This window comes from Cynocephalus volans, chromosome 15 (assembly GCF_027409185.1).
Source record: "Cynocephalus volans isolate mCynVol1 chromosome 15, mCynVol1.pri, whole genome shotgun sequence".
NCBI classification, from domain to species: Eukaryota; Metazoa; Chordata; class Mammalia; order Dermoptera; family Cynocephalidae; genus Cynocephalus; species Cynocephalus volans.
The window spans coordinates 66,893,342-66,920,752 of NC_084474.1; the positions used below are offsets into that span (position 1 = coordinate 66,893,342).

General features: G+C 32.0%; 1 protein-coding gene across 3 annotated transcripts in view; it reads right to left on the minus strand.

The window, feature by feature from the left end:
- CSMD3 (CUB and Sushi multiple domains 3) overlaps positions 1–27,411 on the minus strand; it is a 1,171,099-nt gene that overhangs the window by 122,366 nt on the left and 1,021,322 nt on the right. For all 3 annotated transcript variants that reach the window (XM_063079089.1, XM_063079088.1, XM_063079087.1), the window contains 4 exons: positions 23,343–23,439; positions 21,283–21,387; positions 3,383–3,501; positions 2,331–2,400 (listed from right to left, as the gene is read on the minus strand). In XM_063079089.1, coding sequence (XP_062935159.1) covers positions 2,331–2,400; positions 3,383–3,501; positions 21,283–21,387; positions 23,343–23,439 — 391 coding nt within the window. The remainder of the gene's footprint in view (positions 1–2,330; positions 2,401–3,382; positions 3,502–21,282; positions 21,388–23,342; positions 23,440–27,411) is intronic.

The window sequence follows — 27,411 nt, forward strand, 5'->3', positions numbered from 1 at the left end:
CCCTCTAATTCCACCACCCACATACAATCTGTTTATATTCTTTTTTTCCGCATACAAAAAAAAAAGCCTCATGAAAGCATTATGTGCACACAAACATATGTATATATGTATATACATTTTTTTGCATACATATCTACAGTATACACACACATATATACATATTTCATTAAAGCATACCTCTTACCATTTGCTTAGAATTTTACCTAAGTAGGTTAATTATGTCACTGGATATAACTGTTTAAAAGCTTTAATAACTATTGCCAAATTGCTTTCAGAAGGTGGTACCAATTTAAATACCATATACATATGCATATGATAAAAATAAGATCATGCTATGAATTGTTTTAACCCTTTTTATATTTAACTAGAAATTGTAAACATTGTCCATCTTATTAAATATTCCATTATAATGTTTATGTAGTTTTTTTTGCAAGTATGTTCCTTACTTTTGGACCCTTAGGTTATTGCTTGATTTTCACTATACTGGCTACCACTCTGAGTGTCTCTCATGTATTCCAGGTCCAAGGCTAAACACTTTCAACACATTCTTTCACTTAATCCTCACAATACACCTGTAAAGCAAATATTATTATCCCATTTAATAGGTAAGCAAACAGAAACTCAAGGAATAATACATTTTCCATACATAGCTATTGTACCTCAAGCTGAAATTTGAATATACATCTATTGGACATCAAAATCTGATAAATATTCCTGGTGGTTTTATAACAATTCATCGTACATAATAAAACAAACTTTTTAGTTTAATTTTATTAGAATATCACTTCCATTTAATATTTGTCTTAACAGTATACAATGGAAATGTGTAGTTAATCAAAATGCAATACTTTACCAAAAGTATTAGTAATTTTTTTAAGAATAATAATTGATTCAGGCAATATAACAAGATGAAAATGAGGTGATATTTAAATTGGTACCACCTTCTTAAAGCAATTTGACAATATTTATGAAAGGTTTTAAACAATTATATCCAGTGACGTAATTAATCTACTTAGGTAAAATTCTAAGCAAACAGTAAGAGGTATGCTATAATGAAATATGAGGTATGTTCATAATGAAGTCATATGAAAAATACTTATAATTGTGTTTTTTATAATATCAAAAAAAAGTGAAACTCTACCAAAAAGGAAATAACTACATAAGAAGTTAATTAAGGTTAAATGAGGTTATAAGTATAAGGCCCTAGTCCAATAAGACTGGTGTCCTCATAAGAAGAGGAAGAGACATAAGGAGTGTACCCAGAGAAGAGTGCACAGAGAAGAGAACATGTGAAGACACAGGGAGGACAAGGAGAAAGGCCTTTGTAAGAAAACAACCTGCCAGCACTTTGTTCTTGGACTTCTAGCTTCCAGAACTGTGAGAAAATAACTTTCCGTAGTTTAAGCCTCTTAGTCTGAAGAATTCTGTTATGGCAGCCAAGCTGACTAAAACAATACAGGAATGGTCATTGTATGGAGATAATTCACACAAGTCATGAAACTTTTTTGTTTGTGTTCTTTATTCCACCCAGAAAGGGCTATCTGCATCCATATGCCTTATTTACACATACTACCCAAAATGCCGTGTAAACCTTATTAGCTGACTTTTTCCCAGTGACTTCAGTCAGCGCCAGTCTCACTTTTCTGAAATTTGCTTATGTAGTCAACAGTATAATTTAATCATTCTGTAATCAATTCATTGCTTGTATTTATACCACTTCAAATGCTAATATATGCTTTAAAGACAGGGATCATACCTCACATTGCTTTTTCATATTCTGCAGGACCAGTATATTAATGGTTGCATACAGACACCAAAAATGAGGAAGAGAAAAAAATTAAAGAGTGGATAGAAATAATTTGAAAGCAGCACTATGATAGGGTAAAAATTTGGGCCAATACTTTTAAAGTACCTTTTGACATATTCTGTACCTTGATTGCCTGTCACCACTGAAGACATCTCATAGGTTATCTTTCCCTTTGGTAGATTTTTTTCAGATTCCTTATCTATTCTGGCTCAATAATATGCAATAGAATATTTACTCATTTTTCTAATTTATGGGTATTTTTATCATTTTATACTGAGAACATTCTCTAGGAATAAAAAAATCTAGTACTTTCAATTTCTGCAGTTTAAAGTCATACATTGATATTAAAGTTTAAAGTAAAAAAAATGTAATTAAAAATTTTTACAAAGATGTAAAATATTTATCTCAAAATATCATTGCCATAAGACCTGGAAAAAGACAAGGGTCTTTTTATATACATTATATACAGGGTGTACCTTTAAAATTTGATGAAACTTGAATGATTTAGAGTCTCTTAACTTACCCAAACAAATGGGGATTGGATAATTCCATCTTCTTACTGGTCCAGGCATACATGTTATGTGAGAATGACCCTATATAAATAAGACAATGCAGATCAGTACACATTTATAAAAAGTCTAAATTAAATATAGTATGGTGAATGATTATTACAAAAACAAGTTTAAATATGTATTGTCATTGTATATATATATATATTTTTTTCACTTTTACTGGTAATCTTATTATGACTAAAAATAAAAAAAGTAATTATATATACTTGTGGTAAATGTAGAAAGTAATTACAGAGTCCTGGCGGGGGGGGGGGGGCGGGAATAAGACCATATCATATTAAAATTGTGGTTTTTATTACTGTTCTATCAAAAAATGTTCTAATAAGAGACTGCAATGATCATACAAGTGAAAAGGCCATATACATAGTGGTTATAATAAATTGCTGTAATATTAAAGGTGAAATAGGTTAAAGACGTTAGGTTAACATGTAAAATAGTTACTCCCTCAATATTTTTTCTTAATTTTTTAATTGGACTATTCTTTAGAAAGATTTTTATGAGACCATGAACTTGAGACCCTCCAAAAAAAAAAAAAAAACCTTCAAAAAAGGATCAATATATATACATAAAATCAGAATATACATTGTGAATCCACTTCCTCAGCAAAATATATTTAGTGAATTTTCACTAATTTGGGGAATTTATTATCATGGAATGTTTCACTTAATGCATTATGCGGCACTTCATTTTTTTTTTAATTCTAAAAATCCAGAGGTTTAATTGTCAAAATTCTGTGTACATAGGGAAAACAGTGAAGTAAAAATTAATTTTGATTCAAAAATCATTTTTGGTTACTTCCAAACAAAACTAATTTAGTTAATTCCAGCAATTTCTCTCATGCATATATTCTATTAACAAATTGAATATCCTTTTGGCTTAAGGCTAAACTGTGCAGGCCAAGATCAATATTGTTGTAAAACATGTGGATTATCAATCATTGAACTGTTAAAATATTTCTGAAAGGGCAATGAAAATCAAAACTGTAATTTTAAAACAGACTTACCTGAAGAGAATAGCCTTGATCACATTGGAAGGAAACCACATCACCAACCATATATCTGTCTCCAATTTTAATTCCACTGCTAGGAGTTTGTGGTTCAGGACAGGAATCCAAACCAATTGCTACAAATATTTAATGATAATAATCTAAGTAACTTTCAAATAATGGATGCTTAAATTATGCATATTAAGTTGCCAAAATTGAATATTGCTATTGTATCAAGATAAATTTTACATCAAGACATCGAGAATTTTCTGTAAAGAAGATTTAACTGTAGATGTTAAGAGTAATATGCATTGAACTCTGTTATAAAACTATACCCTTTGAATTTCTATGTTACCAACCATTAAATAGCTGCGTGATTATACTCGTACAGTACTTAAATTCTTTAACCCCAGGCCAAATTGTCTTCTACTGCAAAACAAAAATTTCCAAAAAGAATATAAAATTTCTAAGAAGAAAATCCCTGAATGAAAAATAAATAAAACAATTTATTTTGAAAATAATGAAATATTATTTGTAAGACATTCTTAATAAAATGAGTAACAAATAACTTGCTATTTTGTCTCCATTGCCTGCCTCCTTCTTTCGTACAGAATGAGCTTTATAATTCATGAGGTATATTCTGATGTAGTTATTACATTTAAAATTTTAGAAATGTAAATGGGAATTTTTTCTCCAAAGATACTATAATCAGAAAGGAGGAAAATATGTGTCTTATTGACACCTGGGAAATATTATGTAACACTTGAATTTAGTTTTTTCTGAAGTAGGTAGAGAATGATATAATTCAAAACATTTCCATCATCTTTACATTAAGATTTTATTTTTCAACAAATAAGAATAAAAACATAGTAAATGTAAAACATCTTCCTGAAATGATTCATTCAAAACCTAAACAAATTGCTTGATTTTGCCAAAACATTTTGTCAAATGTGACTCTTATTAAAAACTTTTTATCTCCAATAAAAGCTGTTTTTTATTATTCATTCTTTGTAATTTACATTTTGAAGCTAATCTAATGAATATTTAAATTGGTTAGAGGAGGTAAACACTCCAAAATCGGTGTGTGTGTGTGTGTGTGTGTGTGTGTGTGTGTGTGTGTGTGTGTGTGTGTGTGTATTTTAGTCCTAAAGTATGACAATGCCTCATCATTCCTTCACTTTTGACCAGGTCCTTCCCCTCTAATAAATGCTCTGGTAGCATCACCATGTACATTTTTGTTGTTGTTGTTGAAGCACTTAAATAAACTGATAATGAATAAATAATTGTGTAATTGGTTATTCAATATTTATCTCCCCTCTGAGAATGACTGCTTCAAGGGATTAGTGTACAACACAGTGTCTTGAGAAGGCACTCAATAAACATTACTTGCCTGAATGAATGAATAGTTATGATAAAGACAGTGAATATCTACCTTGATTATTTCTTAATAAATATAAATTTCTAATTTTGCAAATGGAAGATACTTTAATAACACAGTGGTTAGAGAAGATTAACTCATACCAAATTGAGTGACATTTAAAGATAGAAAATGGCATAAAAGCAGTGACTTGGTAGGGTTGTGATTAGATTAGAAAATAAATTAGTACAGAGCAGGAGTAAAGAGTTCATTTGGGAATACATTTGAGGCAGTTCTGAATGAAACAAGGAGAGACTATAGACTGGAATTCCAACGCCCACTGCCTTCTAGGTCTCTAAGCATGCATCATGTTTCACATTTAAAAATTTTTTTTTGTAATATTGAATTTATTGACCTAGGAAAAATTGGTTAACATTAAATTGTGCCATGCTTTTAAAGTGTTAATGGTTTAAGTCTTGCTTCCCCTCCTAGACTGTGAAATCAGAGAAAAGAGATCAATTGTCTTTCATTGGATTTTATCTCATTTAATACTCATTAATGGGCCTCACATATTAAATTCATCTGATTTTGTAGAGCTCTTTTCAGGAATTACTGAATTTCAAAAAAGTGAGTTATGATATAAACATAGTCTTGTCAATATCATTTCACCTTCTCTTGGTACAATTTTAGTTTCTTGGGAGGCCTGAACAGTGAATTTATTACTCTTCACCATTAAGGTCATTTCTGCAGTCATTCTTACTGGGGAGGCCAGATTTTGTACACATTCATTTCTCTTGCCTTTCTATCAAGAAATCCATTGAGGGTCATATATACAACAACTATCAATATTCACCAGGTGATTTCCTTCTCTGGGAGGAGGATAAATAAAACTATGTTACAGTGATACGTTATAATACTGAGACCATCATTTTTAAGTGAGGCTTTTACATAAGATACATGGACATGGTAACAGGTTTGTGACAGTGTTTTCATTTTAGAACATGATACAAAAATCTATAAACTATGTAATAGCAATTTTGTAGCTTAAAAAATTATTATATGCATATAATCACTGAGAAAATGACCGAAAGGAAATATGTCAAATAAAGATGGTTATGATTCTTGATTATAAGATTATTGGAGATTTGTATGTCCTTCCTTGTATTTTCTTGCATTTCCAACTTTTCTATAATATGAATTATTTTTGTGCACAGTAAAATAGCTTATCAATTAGATGAATTAGTATTAGCAGATAATTTGGGGGTATGAGAGTATACTCCCTTCTATTTTTCTACAGGGGTTTAGTTGCGCTAGCTAATCTTTGTTGAACATGAATGTTTCAGGAAACAAAGTAAAGTAATGAGGTGAGCAGAGAGGTCAGAGAAGTCATATGTTATTGATCTCATTTTCACTCTTTTTTTGTGGCCAATTTTGTTTTAATGTGCACTAAAGAAAATAAAACAGAAATATCTAAAAATTCTGCAGTTCAAATTTTAGAGCTATTTTTTATTTATACAAATATACCTCTGAATGGTTAAATATTAACTTGAAATAGCTCTCTTTAAGAATTATTTTTCACTCCTTTATAAGCGACAAAGCCGATAGGTTATTTGTAGGAATCAATAAGAAAAAGACAATTTTTGTAAAATTCTCTTTAAAAATGTTGGAAAGTCTTCTCTTCTGCTAACCAATGCTAGACTCCCAGTTAATGAAGGCAATCAAAATACTAAGCCATCTTAAGCTTCATAAGTGTAAATTTTGTAAAATTATGTCTTTGGCAATCAATGATGCTCACTTGATGAATCTTTTTTAATGAGATTGGATCAATTAATCTGCCATTATAGACAAAAACAAACAGGAGTGCATCCAGGGACAAATCCATGTCAAAAATTACATAGATTATGTCTGCTGTCAAATTGTTAGAGACAGTTACCCTAGCTGAAAATATTAAACTCTTATTTCTTCACACTACCAATATTTATTTATAACCAAAAATTATCCTTTCCAATTTGGTTCACAAGGTAATCTGGAGCAGAAAATTTTGTTAATCATATCATTTATAGCCATAGTACTGAATAAATATTTATTTTTCCTTTGTATTCCATATCGATTTTGAATGAGTCTTTAATGCACTGAGAGAAGGACATAGAGAGGGGAGGAAAGCTATTACTGCTATGACTCCCATTAACAATTGTATTGTTAGTGGAAAAAGTCATTCATAATTTTGACTTGAAAACCTATGTATTAATTTATTAAAAATGAAGACCAAAAATATTGGTTGCATCCATATGAGAAAGGAACAGGAATTGAATGATGTGCCTTTGCACAAGAGGCTGTATTTAGTAATAGTATAGATCTTGTTATTCTACATACATTGTATGTCTTCAATTTTAAACTTTTCTCTAAATAGTGGATATGAAAAAACTATTATTGATATGTTTATTCTGTCTTTGAGGGTTTTAAAAATATACAACACAATTATCATTTGGCAATCTAGATTTATCATTACAAACATACAATTTGAGAATAATGTAGATGTTGGTAATAATCAAAGGGTGAGGTCAATATGAGTTGGTCTTCCAGTTTGAAAACTTGTGGACAACTGCACTCATAAGCATGCAATTTTTTTTCTGTCATAATGGACCTCAGAATTAATTAATTAATCTACAAACAAATACTTGTCTAATACCTATTACGCAACATGTAACTTGATGAATGTTTGTGGGTTAATGTTTTTTGGAAAGAATAATTAACTTTTAATAGTCACTAGTGGACAGCAGTGGTTTGGGAACATGTTGTGCAGACTTACCTCACATTTACCTTGATCCTTAATGTTTTGCTTATTTACTTTACTTATGTTTACCTTCACTAAAGGGAAATTTAGAATTGCTGTGAATAAGTAATTTAATACTCAATAATAGATACTACTTATAAAATTATAGCCTAAGTTAAGTTAAGTGAAAATGTTTCAAATAGAATCATGACATGGAGGTACCTTTCATTCATTCAATAAGCAATTAATGAGCACCTATTGTGTGCTCAGTTCATGTTAGATGCTGGAAATGCAAAGATTGATTAGCAACATTAACAACCATGCTCTAAAGAAACTCTTGGTGGAGCAGGAGATGGATTTGGTTTAACAGATGATTAGAATGTAGTGGAACAATTACAATAAATGAAGGATGTCCTTTATTTGCTTATTTTTACTTTATTTTATATGTCTAATGTAAAGAGAATTCAGAGTTAAGAACACACCTCTTATGTGCATTCTGGCTCTACTAGGAGTACATGTTTTTGTTTTGTTTTGTAAAGTCTGAGATATTTTCTATGCCTCAGTTTCCTCACTTATAAAATAGGGTGAGAAATACCAACTTCATAGTCATATTGTGATATTTAAAGAAAAACAACACATGCACAATGCTTAAAATAGTGCCAGGGTATAAGAAGCACTCAACAACTGTTAACTAACATTATTATTAAAGGGTTTTAGGCATGGAAGTAAGGATGTCAGTTTGTATTTTACATAATTCTGTTAAACAATTTTTTTTCCTGAGGCCATGAAGGATATATTTCTGTTTGGATAAAGAGTTTTCACATAAATATTCTAGAAATATTCATACAAATAAATATGTGAAGATTTATAGAAGTACCAAGAATTTAAGTACCTTCAGTCTTTTGACTGACTCAAATTGCGAAAGCTTCTTCTATATGCAGCTAAAGTGTTATTGGCTTTACTGTAAAAAAAAAACCCAGAGAACCAGGAGCAGTGCTGTTAGTTCAAGATATAACTTGAAAAAGTTTATAAACAAAAACACAATATTTACAAAATTTGGAAACTTAGGCTAAAACTTCCTCTAAATCATCTGCACAGGATGGTAAAAAGTCAATGAGATGATCAGGAAACAAAATTTGACCAAAATAAGAGAGAAACCAAACTATGATAAATTTGTAAGGGCTTCATAGGGTTAAGGAGTGAAATGTGTTTAGAAAGATCAATTACACTTATTTGTATGCAATACATTCTGAGTTAATGGCAACTGAAATTAGAAATGACAAATTCTAATAATTTAATTTGGACAGGAGGTGTTTCTACAGTTAATATTTTATGAAATGTTGAAAAATGATGTTTCCTAGTTAAAACAATGAAATTAGTGTAAGTAAAAATATAATTAATCTTAAAATCCCTATTTTTCTCAAATAATCAATTATATAATTAGCCTAAGGGAGAAGACCATTTTTGGTGATTATAAAAGTAAATTCATTAAGACCTAATGCATTATCTCGTAAGCATATTGCTAGAGGATAGAAAGCAGTAAAATAACGGTTGTGCTGAATCAAACATTTCTCTGTTTATTAGAGTCAAATGGATTAATTTCTGGGCATTTATTATTTTGTTACTATTTTTATGCTTTTCAGTATTCAGACCAACCCTACAACTATTGCATGAGATGGAAAGAGGCTTTCAAATCACCCGAGTTTTCCAAAGATTTACAGCAAAATAATCAGTGGCAAATAGAATGAGTACTCTTCGGTTTGGGGGAAGAGAAACTGTTCATTATAGTAACATGTACCTATGCCTTCCTGCCTTCCTCAGGGACTATGTCCTGAGATATTTGAGGACCTCCAAAGATCCTCAAAGGACCTTGCAAACACCATTAGTGTATCTAGTTTCCCCTTTTCAAATATGTACTTTTTATAAGTTCAAAACCAAACTCTGCTCATGGATATATACATGTTGTAAAGTCCCTCTAGGATTTTCCACTAGGGAGGTTTAAATGTGTGCATCAACAAATTTAAAGAAATGAGATGAAAATGGCACATGTATGTTGTAATCAGGCAGAGTCTAATCTAAAACTGTTAATGCTGAAGCGCCACGAGAAACCAAGTGGCAGAGCAACTAGAAATTGTAAGTTCTCTTTGTGGAAGCCTACTAACAACTTATATATTTAATGACATTCCATGCACTAAGTACATTTCCCTCACAAGATATATGATGATGAACAATATAGAATTACCACCAGTAGCACATATGTTAAAAAAGTAATAACAACAAAACAACAGAAAACACAAAATTGTTTATTTAAGAATTCATTTCCACCTCCAGTGCAATTGTGAATCAGGAAACAGAAAACTTCAATACTTTATGTAAGAGAAATCTTGGATAAATTTTCTTAACTCAGCACAGCTACATTTAATCACGTGACTGTTTAACCAGCACGCATTTTCAATACAAAGAACAATGTATCTTTGTGTTGACTCATGATAACTTACGTCAGAAAATACCAAAACATGAATCAGGGACCCCTAACTAGCAATTCAGCTTCTCTACCTTGAACAGAGAGAAATGTAACTCCCAAATTGTGTGCGGTATATTTGCTTATTTTCCTTATGTCTCCCAAGGACGCCAGGCAAATATTTTCCTTCACTCTGTCTTCCTCTTTTCTCTTCAGTGTTTAATCCCCTTTGTTATTAATAGAAAGCAAAATTGGCTCTTCTTCTCAACTTTTTCATTAATATTAGCTACCATTTATGTATTAGGCAATTATTTAGAATTTGTTAGCAAAAAATCAGGATAATACATCAAAGTTTCTTAACAAAGTAAATGGAATAAAGTTCTAAACTGAGAAATGTATATTTATTATCTCATTTTGTGTGTGTGTAATTTTAAAAATTGCCCTGATTTATTACTGGAAGTTACACCTCCAAAAGAGGATAGTTTGAGCAGTATGACAATAAATATTAAAAATATACATGTGCATAATAAATGTGGTATCTATTTGCCATTTTTTTCTTACTTTGCAAGCAGCACCATATTCACCTTCCATACAGGTTTTGGTCTTTAAAACATGTATCTACACTGGCATTATCATTAGTTAAATTAGGACAGACACCACTAGATAACACCGCAACATGTAAGGTCCAGTTATTACTTAAAAGTACGTATGTGGATCTTGATTTATTTAAATTAAAACCTAAGAGTTAAAAATAAAAAAAAAAGTCTAAGGAATTGAGAGGCCAGCTCCCCAAAGGAATAAAGCAAAACTGTGACCCCATTAAACTTTATATGATATAAAGTAAAACAAAACACAAGACCAAAAACCTGAAATCCATCCTCTTCTGCTTCCTCTCTCTCCTCCCCAACATCTAAATGGTCATGAACCTTTTCAATTTTACCTTGTTAATATCTTCTGAATCTGTTGCCATTTCATTCACACAACCACAATTACTACCTTCAGAGTTTCTCTTGCTAACCATTACAACAGCCTCCTCTTGGTCTCCTTTCCTAGGACCTATTCTTTCTATTCAATGCATTCTCCACTCTCCAAAATAAAAGGGGTGTTTTAAAAATTCAAAATTTATGTTACTCTCTGAACTGAAACCCTTCAATGGGTTTACTCTTTCTGCAAGAGAAAGCATATGCCACATTCTTAAGCTAATCTTCCCGCACTTAAAATACCATCTGACTACTCCAGCTATGTGGGTTCATCTCAACAGCAATAAAGAATGACATTTATTTAGGGTTTGTTATGTATCTGGCACTGCAACAAGCACTTAACATGTATAATCTCATTTAATTCTAAAGCCGTCTTTCAAGTTAGATTCCCACATTATGGGTGAGGTTTTAGAAAACCTCAGGAAATTTCTGAGTGTCACACAGCTACCAAATGGCAAGGCCAAGACAGAAACCGGAGTCTGACTCTAGAGTAATTGCTCTTATATCTATCTACGTTCCAAGAGGTCCTTTCAAATGACATGCTATTTCCACATCTATCCTGCAATTCCTATCTGCCAGAAGAAATTCTTTTGTCTTTTGGTGAAGTCTTCACTGACTCTACCACCAGTAACTCCTAACAGATATGATCACCACCTACTTTCTTCATGATCTAAATTATATAAGATATCTTCATACTTCGGTTATTGTGAGAATAACCTTGGGAGCTTGGTTAATCCCAGAATAACTGACTTGATATTCTTGCATGGGTTCTTGTCATCTGGAGTTTCTACAAGACTTCAAGATGATTATGATGCACAATTATCTGAGAAGTTTGAATTACATAAACATATTAACAGTGCTTATGCCATTTTGCACGTGCTTGTCTGCATGTCCTTACTCCCAATTAGCCTAAAGATATTTTAAGACTAGATCTTATGCCAATTTGTAGCACCTACATCTAGAAAATGTACCTAAAATTCAGTAGGTTTTCTTCAAATATTTGATGAGTAAACGAATATGTTTGTTCTTACATTTGGGAAGCAACATGGAGATGAACAATTATGGAAAGAGTCTGTAAGGAGGGCTGTAATATTGTGGTTAGGACTGCTTGCTCCAGAACAAAATTATCTGGGGTATACTCTACTATTTAATAACTGAAAACCTTGAGTTCTGAGGTTATTATCTAAATTTCAGTTTTCCCATTTGTAAAATGGAGTCAAAAATAATGTCTGCCTCATGATTCTTGGGAAAATTAAATAAAAGCATGTCTATAAAACATTTAGCACCGGGGTTGGCATATACTGAGCATTTGACAAATGTTACCTTTTTGATGGTATAATGAGGAGAGTATAGTGATTACTTCATTATGATGATTATAATAATGATGGTGGAGGTATTGCTGGCAAGTACTGAAGAACCTAAGGAGTCATTCAAATGATTATAGTTTATAATGCTCTAATACAAATGAATGCTTGCAATGTATGTACCTCACTTTAAAAGCCACCATGGACAGGCAAGCCAATGTAAGTCTAAAATGTTAGTACTTATCAAATTATTAAAAGTTATCTCTGCTTCAATTATATTAAAATAAAAATGTATAAATGCATTTGACTCAGCTTCATAGAAAACATTCTTTAAAAATATAAACTTTCAGATATATTTAATCTAATGCATAAAAAGAAGAAAGCTAAGTTTTACAAAAACAAGCAAAAGCAAACAGTTTTTCTTCTTCTGAAAAAAAATGCAATTTCCTAAGTCTGGTCCTCCTTTAATAAGTAATTAACAGAAGAATCTGTTAGAAAGTAGCACATTTGTTGCAACTAGCTTGTTGGCAGTCAGATATTTGAGTACTGGGTGATAATAGCTAAAGCATAGTCCACAATTATATAAAGTGATAAGTTCCCTTGGAATAACACAGTCATTGTTTTTTTCAGTTTTCTAGCAAATATTCACTGAGGATATAAAAACAGCAACACATTGTGTTGTGCCCTATTGGAAATGAATAATGTGCAATATGCTGCCCACAGTTGTTTAATATTTATTGAGAGATAACTCAAGAATGCTAATTAACACTATTACCTAAACATTAGTAATTGCAAAACACAGCAATGTCTTGTAAATCAGAGCATATCATTCCTCTGCTCAAATCTCCCTCATGATTCCCCATTTCAATTGGAGTAAAAAAAAGTGGCTTATAAGCCTTACAATGACTTATAAGATCACACTCATCCTTTCGTCTTTTGCCTAATTTCTTACTACCTTACCACCTCCATTCTTTGCACAAATGTCACCTTCTCTATAAGATCTATCCTCACCATCACAGCATGCCTCTCTCCAGCCTTAGCATTCCTGATCCCTCTACTCTCCATTGATTTATTTTTCTATGACATATCACTTCCTGAAATATTGTATAGATTATTTTTTTATTACACTTTTGCTTTTTATCTGTTTTCACCTGATAGACTGTAAACCGCATGGGGGCAAGAGTATATTGCTTTGCCTCTTTTATTCAGTAATGTGAACAATGCCTGGCACACAAGTGTTCAGTAAATATTTGTTGAAGGAATGAATATACAGGCCTTGAGAGGGATGAAAATGAAGTGATATCAGAATTCAGAGAGAAAAGAAACTTTTCTGGGCTGGGCTGATTTGGTCAGTGATGATAAGATTTAGGGTAGAACATAAGAGTTGAGTCTTTCAGCTAGACAAAGGAAGAAGAGAAGTAGTGCATGCCAAATGGACAGAATGGTGAAAGGAGGAGAGAGAGGAAAAGCATGATATATTTAAGAAGCACATAATTGCTACATTTAAATAAGTGGGCCTTTATAGATAATAGGAAAGCAACGGTATGAAATGATCATATATCTAGAAATATTAATGAGATCAAGATGTAAAAAAATACATTGAGCAGAAGCAACATCATGTCCGTCTAATATAAATGTTAGTAATAATAATGACAATGATAAGGGTAAAGCATTCCAAAGTTAAAAATGTCATAATCTCAAGTTCAAGGAGAAAAGATCACTGTAATGATAAAAATCAGCCTATGTGACAACATTTGTCTTTTAATAAATCAAAATCAGGACATATCTGTATGGTAATTGTGCCATCTGATAATCTAGATTTTTTTTTTTCCTGAAAACCTCATCAATGAGTAGGAAAATCAGATGAAAACAACTCACTTGCTGGGAGAAATCTCAGCCAACATTTCCCAAGACAGAAAAACACATGCCCTGCTTCCTGAAACCTGTACTATTTAAAATATTCCTTTAGGAATATAGTAAGAGTCTGCTTTCTTGGATGAAAAAAAAAATTATCTATCCTTTTTTATAGAACACCTTAAAGTCTGCATCTGTTGCCAGTTTATAGTATGATTATGAATCTGTTATTTCCCCATGTAATTACTCCCTTATGTTACCATGTGGGCAGAATTTATATCTTAACGACTGTCACAAACTAAATACTAAAGACATGCAGAGAAATAGGAGTCTCCTTGATAGAAAAAAGTTAATATAATTATCTTGTTTACACACATACATGCAATTATTTTTACCAGTACCCAATTGCTTAAACATTTTGTTTTTTGTAAGTATCTAAATTGAGATTAAAAAAAAAGTCTTATAGTCCTTGTTTATACTCATTGAAAACCACAATTTTCTCTTCAAGAAGCTATGAATCTCAACCGGTCATTTCAGAGGCTTCTCGGTACAAAAGGAATTTCTATAAAATTGCTATGTTGAGTTAATATAATCTGCTTTCACAAATGGACAGATTCTTGAGTTACCACAGAATAGATGTTTCTCCACTAAGGGAAGCCTACCTTTTTAAAACTTCACAGAAATTAGGATGCCCTTTCCATAAACAAGATGGATTATTTGCAAAAAAAATCCACTGTGCCTGGGCAGGTGGCACTGTATGCACCGGAGTTTCTGGAAGTAATATACTCGAGCGTGCACTGAGCAAGCAGCAGCCTTTCCAATCGCCCTTCTGGATATTGTTCCAAACCACAGCTGCTCCATGCAGCACTTGATCCACCAAACACATTTTAACTGCTTTTCAATCTGTTATTAACAAAGCAGCCAAAAATGCTGCATGGCTTGTTTTATACGTTTGTCCATAAAGACCATAGCAGAACTGATTAGTCATTTTAATTCTGTAAAGCTGTACTTCTTAATCTTTTAAATTTTCTTGTTCAACCTCCAACCATTCTCTTGAACTTGAACTCAATATTTTACAAATATTATGTTAATGTCCTTATTGATTAGACAATAGATTTGAAAACATGAAGATTATTCCAAAATCTTTTTAATTAATTAAAGGACATTAGGCATCCTCTGGCGCTAATTTTATTACTGTCAACTAAAGGTATCACGTTCTCTTTACTTGCCTGTCTTTATCAGTTCCTCTATCCTACTTGCCTCCCTTTTTCCATACTCCTTAACTTTCTTTTTCTCATCTGTTTCTCTGTATCCTTTCATTTTTTTCATTTATAGTTCTGCTTTTAATTTAGAGTCACTGACTTTATTTAAAAACAGCACATGCAACTGAAATATTTTTATGTGACAGTGTTACCAAAAGTAACATTTAGTGAGGGATTTATTTAATTTTCCCAAAAAGAAATGTCTTTGTCTACTTGGAGAATGTTTTAACTTCTGCTAAGTTATGATTTGATAAAGTCATAATTATAGTAAGATATAAATGAAAGAGTTTAGTAAAACTTTACAGGTTTACTATATATATATAAATGTAAAGGTATAGTAAACCTTCACAGGCTTTTTGTAGTACTGGTATTTTTAATTACATTTATTTCAATCCAGGAAGTTTTTTTAGCTTAAACGAATTTTCTGATCATCATATCATCTTCTAATATGTTGCCACTTTGTGATTTTTGAAAAACATAGTTAGTGTTGCCCTTAGATTGTATAAAAATGATGCCTACATTTTTGTTCTTTGTTTAATTTGGTTTTCTCTTGGGTGAAGAATCCAAAAATATCTAATGATTCTAAAGAGGTATCTGGGGATCAGTTTAAACTCAAAGCATCATTTTGAGAACATTTACTTTAGATTATATGAATTCAAAGCTAAGAAGTTAAATGCCTCTAGACCATGAGGAAAGTTGGCAGTCTTATTATTTAGAGCAACTACACTTAAAATACATCAATACATATTTATTCTTATGCTCATTCATTACTAATGGTAAGTTCTATTTCATATTTTTGAGTTCTCTTCAGATAATTGATTTAGAAAATATTTGCATTCCTTCACTGCCTGTTTTATACAAATAACTAATTGGATAAACAATCACAAATACAGGGGAAAATATATTCTTCTTAATACTGTTTTCATTCAATTAGGAAAGAGATTTATCTCATTCATCTTCCAATTCCCCTACAGTCTTAATCAGAGTGCTCTTTACATAGCTAGGCACTCAATGTTACTTTCTAAATTAAAGATAATGATTTAAAATGCTTAAGTTGTATCTACTACACCTTTTCTGTCAAGACCTCAAATTATGAGATTTAAAACCACTAGTCATTGTTTTCCCTTAAGAAGAGCAGTCTTAAGTAAGACTCTCTGTTCTAAGGGTCATAGTACTATATATTATTAATACCAAGTATTTGTTTATTAAGATATGGCTCAATTGACTTCATATATTGAAAACAATTGAGTCTTTAACCAAAAGATCAGTTTGAAAAATATTTTAGACAACTTTGCAAATAATCCCATTAAATTTTACTGATCTTATATTACAAGAAGTCTTCAAAAAGTTCATGGAAAAATTCATATTATTTTTCAATTCTATTTTTCCATGAACTTCCTGAAGTACCCTGGTATTTATTATATTTAAATAAAGGACTTTTTTTGGCATTCAACAATACATTTTAGAAATGCAAAACTTGTACACAAGGGAATTTGAAGTTTCTTCAATTTACTTGGGATTACTTGGGATTACGATAATGTAATGGTCTGTATTATGAATAATTACCAAAGCATGCTGCTTTTGAAGTGCATCACCTATAATGAAGTTAAATTTCTGATATAACAACCTATACCTTTCAGGAGTAATCATGTCCACAGAAACAGTTTTAACTCCTGCCACTCCCTAAACTTTATGCACCAGCTCTACTGAAATAGTTGCAGTTCTCCTAATGTGCCATATTTCATAGCTCTATCAGAACATGAAGTTTCCTCTGCTGAAAATACCCACCCCTTCTTGTCTAAATCGCCTGCTTATTTTTGAAGACTGAGCCCAAGTGTCACCTCCTGTTTGAGGTATTCCCTGAACCTCCTAAATGAAACTGATCACTTACTGCTTTTGTACACTCTACCACAAATATCTCTGCTACTCTATTCATAGTACTGTATTCTACTAGACTCTTTCTGGCTCTTCTACTAGACCATTATATTTTCAAAGAAAGATACTGTAACATGTTTATCTTCACGTTTCCTATGTTGAACATAGTGCCTGACATATAGTAGATGCTCAAAATATTTAGTGGTTGAGTGAAGAATGAATAAATGAGTCTTCTTTTAGGATTTGTCATGTTTTTATATTGTAATAATACATTTAGTGTATCTGAAGTTATCCATAGTTGGAAAGTAAACCTCACTATAAAACAAACAAAAAAAATTGTAAAAAAATCAATTAATATTTATTTATTACATGCCTATCATTGCAGCCTCTGTTCTTCCCCACTGGGAGTTTCTTCAATCAGCACTTTCACTGAAGGTAGCAATGTTTCAGTAATGGACTAAGTGGCCTGGACAAGGTGACATTGAGGAGATAATACTCAATGGGTTATCTTCAGGAAGCAGAGGCCAGCAGAATTACAAAATGTGTACAGAGCTAGGTTCTAAATCTCATTATGAACACCAGCATCAAAGTAGGTAATAGAGCATCAGTGTAGGATGTTAATAATATATGCCAATGTAATATATGTGTTATTTTCTTCTTCTAGGTGTTATGTCTACTTGTTTGCTTTTTCAGCCAACAAATGTATTTTAAATATTTAATAAGTTTTAGGAATTGGACTCAGTGCTACAGACACAATGACATCCTAAATGGGCATGGTCACGTGTTGTGGTAGATCCTATCTTCCTGAAGCTTACATTCCAAAGAGAGAGCAGGTAAATCCAAAATTATGCAACTAATCACTATTTTCCCATGTGGTAATTTTATATTTGACACAGCACCATGTCTCATAAATGTATTTAACTAGAGGAACTAAGCCATTTATGTGTCTAAAATCTTTGCAGTATGTTGGGAGGTGAATGTATATGCTCTATGTTAACAAGAAAATCTACTTACTCCAATTCCAATTTTAAAATTTCTACAGGGTCTTTTTTCACAATTTGAAAATGTTTGTAATGAAAGAAGAAACATTGCAACTAATGCCACAGAAATAAAAAAGGATCATACACTATCTTGAACAATACAACAAAAAACTAGATAACCTAGAAAAAATAAATTCCTAAAAATATAAAACTTATCAAGATTGAAGTGTAAAAAAATATAAAATCTGAACAGACTGATAACTAATAAGGAAATTGAATCAATAATCAAAGCCCTCCCAACAAAGAAAAGCCCAGGACCAGATGGCTTCACTGGTGAATAATACCAAATCTTTAAAGAAAAGTTCATACCAAATTCTTTTCAATCACTTCCTAAAAATTGAGGAGAAAACACTTACAAACTCATTTATTGAGGTCAGCGTTACCCTGATACCAAAACTAGACAAAGACACCACAAGAAAACAAAACTACAGGCCAATATTTCTCCTGAATATGGATGCAAAAATCCTCAACAAAGTACTACTAAACCAAATCTAACAGCATATTAAAATATCATACACCATGACTAAGTGGGATTTATCCCTCAGATGCAAGGATAGCTCCACATACTCAAATCAATAAATGTGGTAACATTAACAACATGAAGGATAAAAATTAAATGATAATATCAATGTATGGAAAACAAAAAAGTATTTGATAATATACAATACATTTTTATAATGAAAAACTCTCAACAAACTAGATATAAATGGAAATTACCTCAAAATAATAAAGGCCATATATACTCAATGATGAAAAAGCAAAAGCTTTTCCTCTAAGATCAGAAACAAGGCAAAGATGTCCACTCTCACCACTTCTATTCAACATACAACTCAAAGTCCTAGCCAGAGCAATAGGCAAGAAAAAATAATAAAAGCCATCCAAATTAAAAAAGAAGTAAAATAGTCCCTGTTTGCAGATGACATATGTTCTTATGTAGAAAACCCTAAACACTCCACAGAAAAACTGTCAGAACTAATAAATAAATCAGTAAAGTTATAGGATACAAAATCAACATGCCCAAATCATTTGTATTTCTATATATTAAAAATGAACAATGTAAAAAGAAAATTAAGAAACAAATACTATTTACAATAGCATTAAAAAATAAAATACTTCGCGATAAAGTAGAATAAAGAAATAAGAAAATACTTGGTTAAGTTTAAAGAACTTAACCAAGGAGGTGAAAGATTTGTACTCTAGAAACTATAAATATTAATGAAAGAAATTAAACAAACACAAATAAATGGAAAGATATCCCGTGTTTATGAATGAGAAGATTTAATACTGTTAAAATGTCCATACTTCCCAAAGTAATTTACAGATTCAATGCAATCTCTATTAAAAACACCATAACTTTTTCTACATAAATATGAAAAACAATACTAGAATACATATGGAACTTCAAAAAACCTTGAGTAGCCAAAGCATTCTTGAGAAACAAAAAATAATCTGTAGGCATCACACTTTCTGATTTCAAATATATACTACAAAGCTACAGTAATCAAAACAGTACAGTACTAGCATAAAAACAGACATAAACCAATGGACAGAATAGATCTGCAAATATATATGATCAACTTATCTTTGAAGAGGGTGCCAAGAATATACAATAGGGAAAGAATAGTATCTTCAATAAATGGTGCTGGGAAAGCTAGATATCAACATACAAAAGAATAAAATTGTACCCTTATCGACAGCATACTCAAAAATCAGTTCCAAGTGGGTTAAATACTTAAACATAAGATTTCAAACTATAAAACTGCCAGAAGAAAACATAGGGGGGAAAGCTTCATGACACTGGTCTTGGCAATGATTTATTGGATACACCAAAAGCACCATCAACAAAAACAAAAATAGACAAGTGGGACTATATCAAACTAAAAGGCTTCTGCACAGCAAAGGAAACAATTGACAGAGTAAAATGTCATCCTACAAAATAGCAGAAAATATTTGCAAACCTTATGTCTGAGAAGGGGTTTATATGGAATAAATATAAGGAACTCAAACAAATTAATAACAAGAAAACAAATAACTTGATTAAAAAATGTGTGAAGAACCTCAATTTGCCCCATGAAGACATTTCTCCAATGAAGAAATATAAATGGCCAACAGATATATGAAAAGATGATCAACATCACTAACCATCAGGGTAATGTGACTCAAAACCATGAGATTGGTGGGATGTGGAGAAACTAGAACCTCTGATGTCTGTACCCTGCTGGTGGGAATCGAAAATGGTACAGCCACTATGGAAAACACCATGGAGATTCTTCTGAACTTAAAAATAGATCTACCATGTGATCCAGCAATCACCCTTCTGAGTATATATCCAAAAGAATCGAAATCAGGATTTCAAAGAGATATTGGCACTCCCATATTTGCTGCATGCTTCTTATGCACAATAGCCAAGACATGGAATCAACCTAAATATCCATTGACAGATGGATGAATAAAGAACATGTGGTATATACATACAATGGAATATTTTCCAGCCTTAAAAAAGAAAATCCTGCCATCTGTAATAACATGAATGAACCTGGAAAACTTTATGCAGTTAAATAAAGCACAGAAGGACAGAGACTGTGTAGTTCTAGTGTCTAAAACAGTCAAACCCATAGAAACAGAGTAGAATGGAGGTTGCTAGGGGCGTGGGAGGGGATAAATAAGGAGTTGATGCTCAATAGGTATAAAGTTTCAGTTAAGCAAGCTTTATAGAGATCTGTTGTAAAACAGTAGTTAATACTGTATTGCACACTTAAATATTTGTTGAGGGTAGATCTCATATTAATTTTTCTTACCACAATAAAAAGAGAAATACTTGTAAATTCTGAGGAAATTATTAGAACTTTGTCCATATGATTAAGTAATTGAATTAAAGGAACACTTCAAAATCTTTTAAAAAATTGCAATGTTTCCTTTGACAAAGTTGTTATAATTTCTATATTTGCAAAATTAACTTTTAAATATTTATATAAACTTTTTCTTAGCTTTCCTGAAAGAGATTATTTATACCTGTGTATTCAAGATGAAATCCTGCAGCCGAAACACTGATGTCTGATTGAAAATTTAGATATAGATTATTAGATGTACTATTCAAAAGATGGGGTATTGTAGTTCCTGAAATGACAATTAAGAAGTCAGGTCAATGATCACATAATAAATACTATGTAGTAAAACTAAATAAATTAACTCATCCAGTAGATTACCCCTAAAATTTTGTATTAGTCTATCTCTATATAGTTCATTATATATATAGAGAGAGAGACTATTTTTTGTCTATACTAGGTCAAGTACCTTAATGTTTCTTTTACCCTGAGAGCAAAGATTGTAGTTTGCTTTCAAAAAACCCCAGTTTTGAACTAGTGTTAGTCTCATCTCTCAGCAAATGCATCATAATGATGTTTTCCTGAACTTCGGAAGGAAATCAACTTTACTTTATCCAATTATTGAGTATGAAAATATTAAATATCTGCTTGAACCAATCACTTCTGAACCATTTGATATTGAGCAAATTGCTGAAGATCCTTAAGACTCCAACTCAGTTTCAAATGGCAATCATGAAAATAACTAAGTGTCAATTCTATGTTTTATGATACATTTCAACAAGCATATGAGTTGATTGTGTTGCATGCATTTCTTTATAAGTAACTAGCTACTTTCACGTGCTTTGGACAACTTTGTGGAACCCTGATGCCTTCCATGAAAGAACGGAAATAATTCATTGCAAAACACACAATTGTTTTCTGTTTTTGCTTTTGTTTTGTTCTGACCTTGCTCTCTGTCCACAGTGTCCTAAACTGCAATCAGTGAAGACAGGGGAAAACAGAAACTCAAAGCGTCACTCAACCTGCTGTCAGTCTCTTAGAGGATCTTACTGATTCAGAGATTTGGCTCTGGAGTCACACCAGCTGAGTCCCAATCTCATTCTAACATGAGATGTACAACCTCAAGCAACTTAATTCCTGTGTACTTCTATTACCTACCAGGACTTTGAGAAAGATCAAATGAGAAAATGCACAGCAAACCTCACACAGAGCTATCACTTGGTAACCAAAAGCTGTTATTTATCATTTTTATCATTCTTATACTTATTATTAAGAAAGTAGTACACCTAACCTATTATAAATGAAAGTATACCCAAAACCTTATGAGACTTTTCTAACAAAGATTTCTATCTAATTTATATCTAAATATTGTTTATGCTTTAAACCAAATCATTCCTTCTCTAGATATTTCTTTCTTTCCTCATTGGTGATGCTGAATAATTGGTTATCATACTCCGTTTAAAAATCTCTTAAAAGCGTAAAGCCATTCAAAATTATTTCAATATACCTGAAATGTATAAGTAAATAGTTTAGCTATGTTTTATTCTAGAATTCAAAAAGCATAATAGCAAAAACTAAAAATTAAAACTCTCAATTTCAACTTCAATATGCTGAAATAAACTTTAAGATTAGTGCATGAATTACCTTTAAAATCTTTACAAATCAATATGATTTAAAAAAATCAGTCAACACTTTTCATAATAAATCAGACTATTTTATTTTGTGTTTACTTCTGGTTTTGTTACATATGTATATATTAATTTTATATAATTTTATTCTTTTCATACAAATAATTTTATATTCTCACTTAAGGGTACCATGTAGCATTTACTACGTTGTTTACATAGTCTCTTTAATTATTGTAATGATTGTACAGCATTCTGTGGAGTGGATATACCATAATTACCAAGCAAAGTCTAATTTTTAACTATTATTGCTCATCCTATTTTTTTTTTATTTTAAGGAAAAGAACACACATATTATTTCTGAACCCAAACTCAGATGAAAATATTACTATTAACATAAAAGTATCAGTAAATAATGGCACAATATAGTAAGATTTAAACAGCAATTTTGGCATTATCTTTAAAACTTTTCAAATTTCTAACCCTATAATTTAGTTTATTGTATGTAGTTTACAAAAAGCCAATTAAATTCACCAAATCAGAGTTTTAGGGAGCTCTTGAAATGTTTTTTTATATTCCTAATAATATCTATATTTTAATTAGGCTCAGCTCTCTTACTTACCTGAATAACTTCCAAGCCTTGGAGCATTGTTGTCTCCCCCATCATAAAAGTCCAGAGAATCCCAGTTATGTTCTGTAGCAAAGCTAACAACCTGCACCTATGAAATAATAATTACTGGTAAGAATGCACATTTCTAACCAGATATATATGCTACAGTATACCAATCCCCCCTAGAAGAAAGAGCTCAAAGCTTAGACTACATCACTGTGGCCCTTCATAGAAAGATTTTTTAAAAACTGCTCTTTGCCATTACGAAATTGGCTTACATGAGCTGATTTTTGTAAGAAAAGCCTTATGGAGCACCTAGCAGTGTTCATTATTGATATAACATGGAGAATATCTGTCACTATCTCAGAGCATTCTCTTTATTAAACGTTTTGGGCTAATCTAACAACTGGGTGCAAGGAACCCCAATGCATGTTCCAAAAAATTGTTTAACTTATATGTATATGTTTTGGAGTGTTAGATTATTGTCACTGACAAGAGTTTTCTTATTTGCTTTACCTGTTATAAAATAACGAGATTTGTGGTCCATAAGCATATAGGACCTTAAAATATGCATTTTTTTAAAAAATTTATTTTGTCGATATACATTGTGGTTGATTATTGTTGCCCCTTACCAAAACCTCCCTCTCTCCTCCCTCTCCTCCCTCCCCCACAACGTCCTTTCTGTTTGCTTGTTGTATCAATTTCAAGTAATTGTAGTTGTTATATCTCCCCCCCGTTTTTGTGTGTGTGTGTGTGTGTGTGAATTTATATATTAATTTTTAGCTCCCACCAATAAGTGAGAACATGTGGTATTTCTCTTTCTGTGCCTGACTCGTTTCACTTAATATAATTCTCTCGAGGTCCATCCATGTTGTTGCAAATGGCAGTATTTCATTCGTTTTTATAGCTGAGTAGTATTCCATTGTGTAGATGTACCACATTTTCCATATCCACTCATCCGATGATGGACATTTGGGCTGGTTCCAACTCTTGGCTATTGTAAAGAGTGGTGCGATGAACATTGGGGAACAGGTATACCTTCGACTTGATGATTTCCATTCCTCTGGGTATATTCCCAGCAGTGGGATAGCTGGGTCATATGGTAGATCTATCTGCAATTGTTTGAGGAACCTCCATACCATTTTCCATAGAGGCTGCACCATTTTGCAGTCCCACCAACAATGTATGAGAGTTTCTTTTTCTCCGCAACCTCGCCAGCATTTATCGTTCAGAGTCTTTTGGATTTTAGCCATCCTAACTGGGGTTAGATGGTATCTCAGTGTGGTTTTGATTTGCATTTCCCGGATGCTGAGTGATGTTGAGCATTTTTTCATACGTCTGTTGGCCATTTGTATATCTTCCTTAGAGAAATGCCTACTTAGCTCTTTTGCTCATTTTTTAATTGGGTTGCTTGTTTTTTTCTTGTAAAGTTGTTTGAGTTCCTTATATATTCTGGATATTAATCCTTTGTCAGATGTATATTTTGCAAATATTTTCTCCCACTCTGTTGGTTGTTTTTTAACTCTGTTAATTGTTTCTTTTGCTGTGCAGAAGCTTTTTAGTTTGATATAATCCCATTTGTTTATTTTTCCTTTGGTTGCCCGTGCTTTTGGGGTTGTATTCATGAAGTCTATGAAAATATGTATTTTTAAAGCTAGGTTTATTCCTGGATGCATTGTATTTTTCCTTTCTTTACAAAAACTTTGCTCGATTTCTTCTCTTCCTGTTATTCAAAACTTTTGAATATTGTTATTCCTTATGTACATTTTTAATAGGTCTCAATATAGATGATTCAAAACAATCCTTTGTAACTAATTTGAATGCATCTTTTAAAAACTATTTTTAAGAATAGAATTATAGCAACTAGATCACTGTGAGGGTCCCTAAAGTTAAGAAGGGAAATTCTGGGGTTTAATTCTCTCATGTCTATTAAATTTTATTTAAAAAAAGAGGCATGTGTTACTTTGTTGCACATCATTTGGTACAGTTTGAGCTCTTGCAAGAACCCAAAGGACCCTCACAACTATGGATATTATCTATTTTGCTCTTTGATTATTAACTATTTTGTATTTTGGGAGGAGGGAAAGAAATAACTTTTTAAAATAAATTCATTTTATTTAGTTAAAGTCTGTTGTAAATGTAGGCACTACACTCACTAAATAATTAAAATGGTTTCATTCATTAAAAATTTCTTATGTGCAAAATGATTCATCATCTTCCTTCCATTCAAGTGAATGCTGGTGCCTCTTTTCTGGGGTGAGTGCCACATGGCAATAGATACCTTGCCTGTGTGATTGGCATTATACCCAATGGCAATGTTCCAGGACGGGAAGACAACCAGAATTAAAGCTGGATGATTGTAATATAACCACCACCTCCTTAAACAATGATCAATTTCAACTTCATAACTGAATTTTCCTTTCCTTCAATTTAAGGAAAGGATTATATTCAGCTAAAAAAAAAGAAAAGAAAAGAAAAGAAAAAGAATCATGCAGGAGTTGTGATATGGGCTAAGCTTAAGGTATTGAGAGGTTTTTCACTTCACTGAAGGAAATTATCGAGTGTGTAACAAAGTAGAGGAGGCAAACTATGAGCTGGATTTACTGAACCATCAGTAATCCAATTTAGTCACAGTGGAGAATGTTTACATAAGAGGAAATCTGCATGCATAGTTAGAAAACTCATAGAAAGAAAGAGTAGAGCTAAGTGGATAAATACAAGAGAGCTTAGTGTCTGAGTGCCTGGGTTTGCAACTTTCTGGCTCCCTCTACTCACTAGCATGTAAACCTCGGAAAGGTGTTAATCTCTCTGTGTCTCAGATTACTCACATAAATCATTATAATAAAGGTATCAAATTCATAAACTTACTGCAAAGTTAAATTAGTTAATATGTATAAAGGGCTTAGAATAGTGCTCAGCATGTATTAATAGCTAAGAGAGGTTTAGAGAGAAACTCAATAAAGACTAAACACCAGCATAATAACTAAGCACTTGAAGGTATAATTATACTTTCAGCATTCCACTGGAGAATTTAGAAGTAGGAGGAAGAAAATAATCAGGACTCTGCTTTAAGTATAGCACTGCATTAGAAAAAAGAAAATAAAAGTTAAAAGACAATTTCATTATATATTGCAGCAATATTTCAATGTCTAATGCAGTGAGAAGCAATGAAAGACTAAACTGTTGGAGGCAGGAATAGTAGAAAGGAAGGCTCAAACATTACACATGTTGTTGTAGGAAAAGTGATAGATTCTGTGTGATGTGAATAGGGGAGGAAAGGAGAGATAAGATTTAAGAATAATTTATCTTCTTTTCTTGAGTTATTGAGAGCAGAGGGGTAGCAAGAACAAAAACATAGACAACTCCAGGAAAACCTATTACTTGGATGGCAAGAAGAAAATCTGTTTAATTCTGGATATATATGTATAGGCTGGACAATGGCTCCTAAAGATACCATGTCCTAATCCGTAGAGCCTAGGGATTAAATATTATCCCCATCTATTAAATATTACCTAAATATTATCCTATATGAGAAAGGGGTCTTTGAGATGTGATTATGTAATTTAAGGATCTTGAGATAAGGGGAAAGAAGTAGAGGGAGATTAAATACAGACAGAAGAGGAGAAGGTAATGTGACATGGTGGCAAACATTGGAATGATGTAGCCAGAAGTCAAGGAATGCTGGCAGCCACCAGAAGTTGGAAAAGGCAAGAAAGGGATTCTCCAGAGCCTGGAGAAGGAGGAAGGAAGGAAAGGATCTGTCAGCATCTTAATTTCAGTGCAACAAAGCTGATTTTGAACTTCTGGCCTCCAGTACTGTAAATAAATAATTTGCTGGTGTTTACAGCTATCAAGTTCATGGTAATTTGTTCCAGCAGCCACAAAAATCTAACACAGCTTGCCACTAGGAATCTGGGCAAATTGCGAATGTAAAGAGTCTAAAAGTACAAATAGCCAGAAGAACTAGTAAGGAATGCTATGAGATCTGTTAGAGACTCAAGTAAATGATGACAGAAGTCAAGAAATGATACCCACGATGGCAGATAGCCAAGTGAGAACCAACTAAAGATATTGAAAAGGT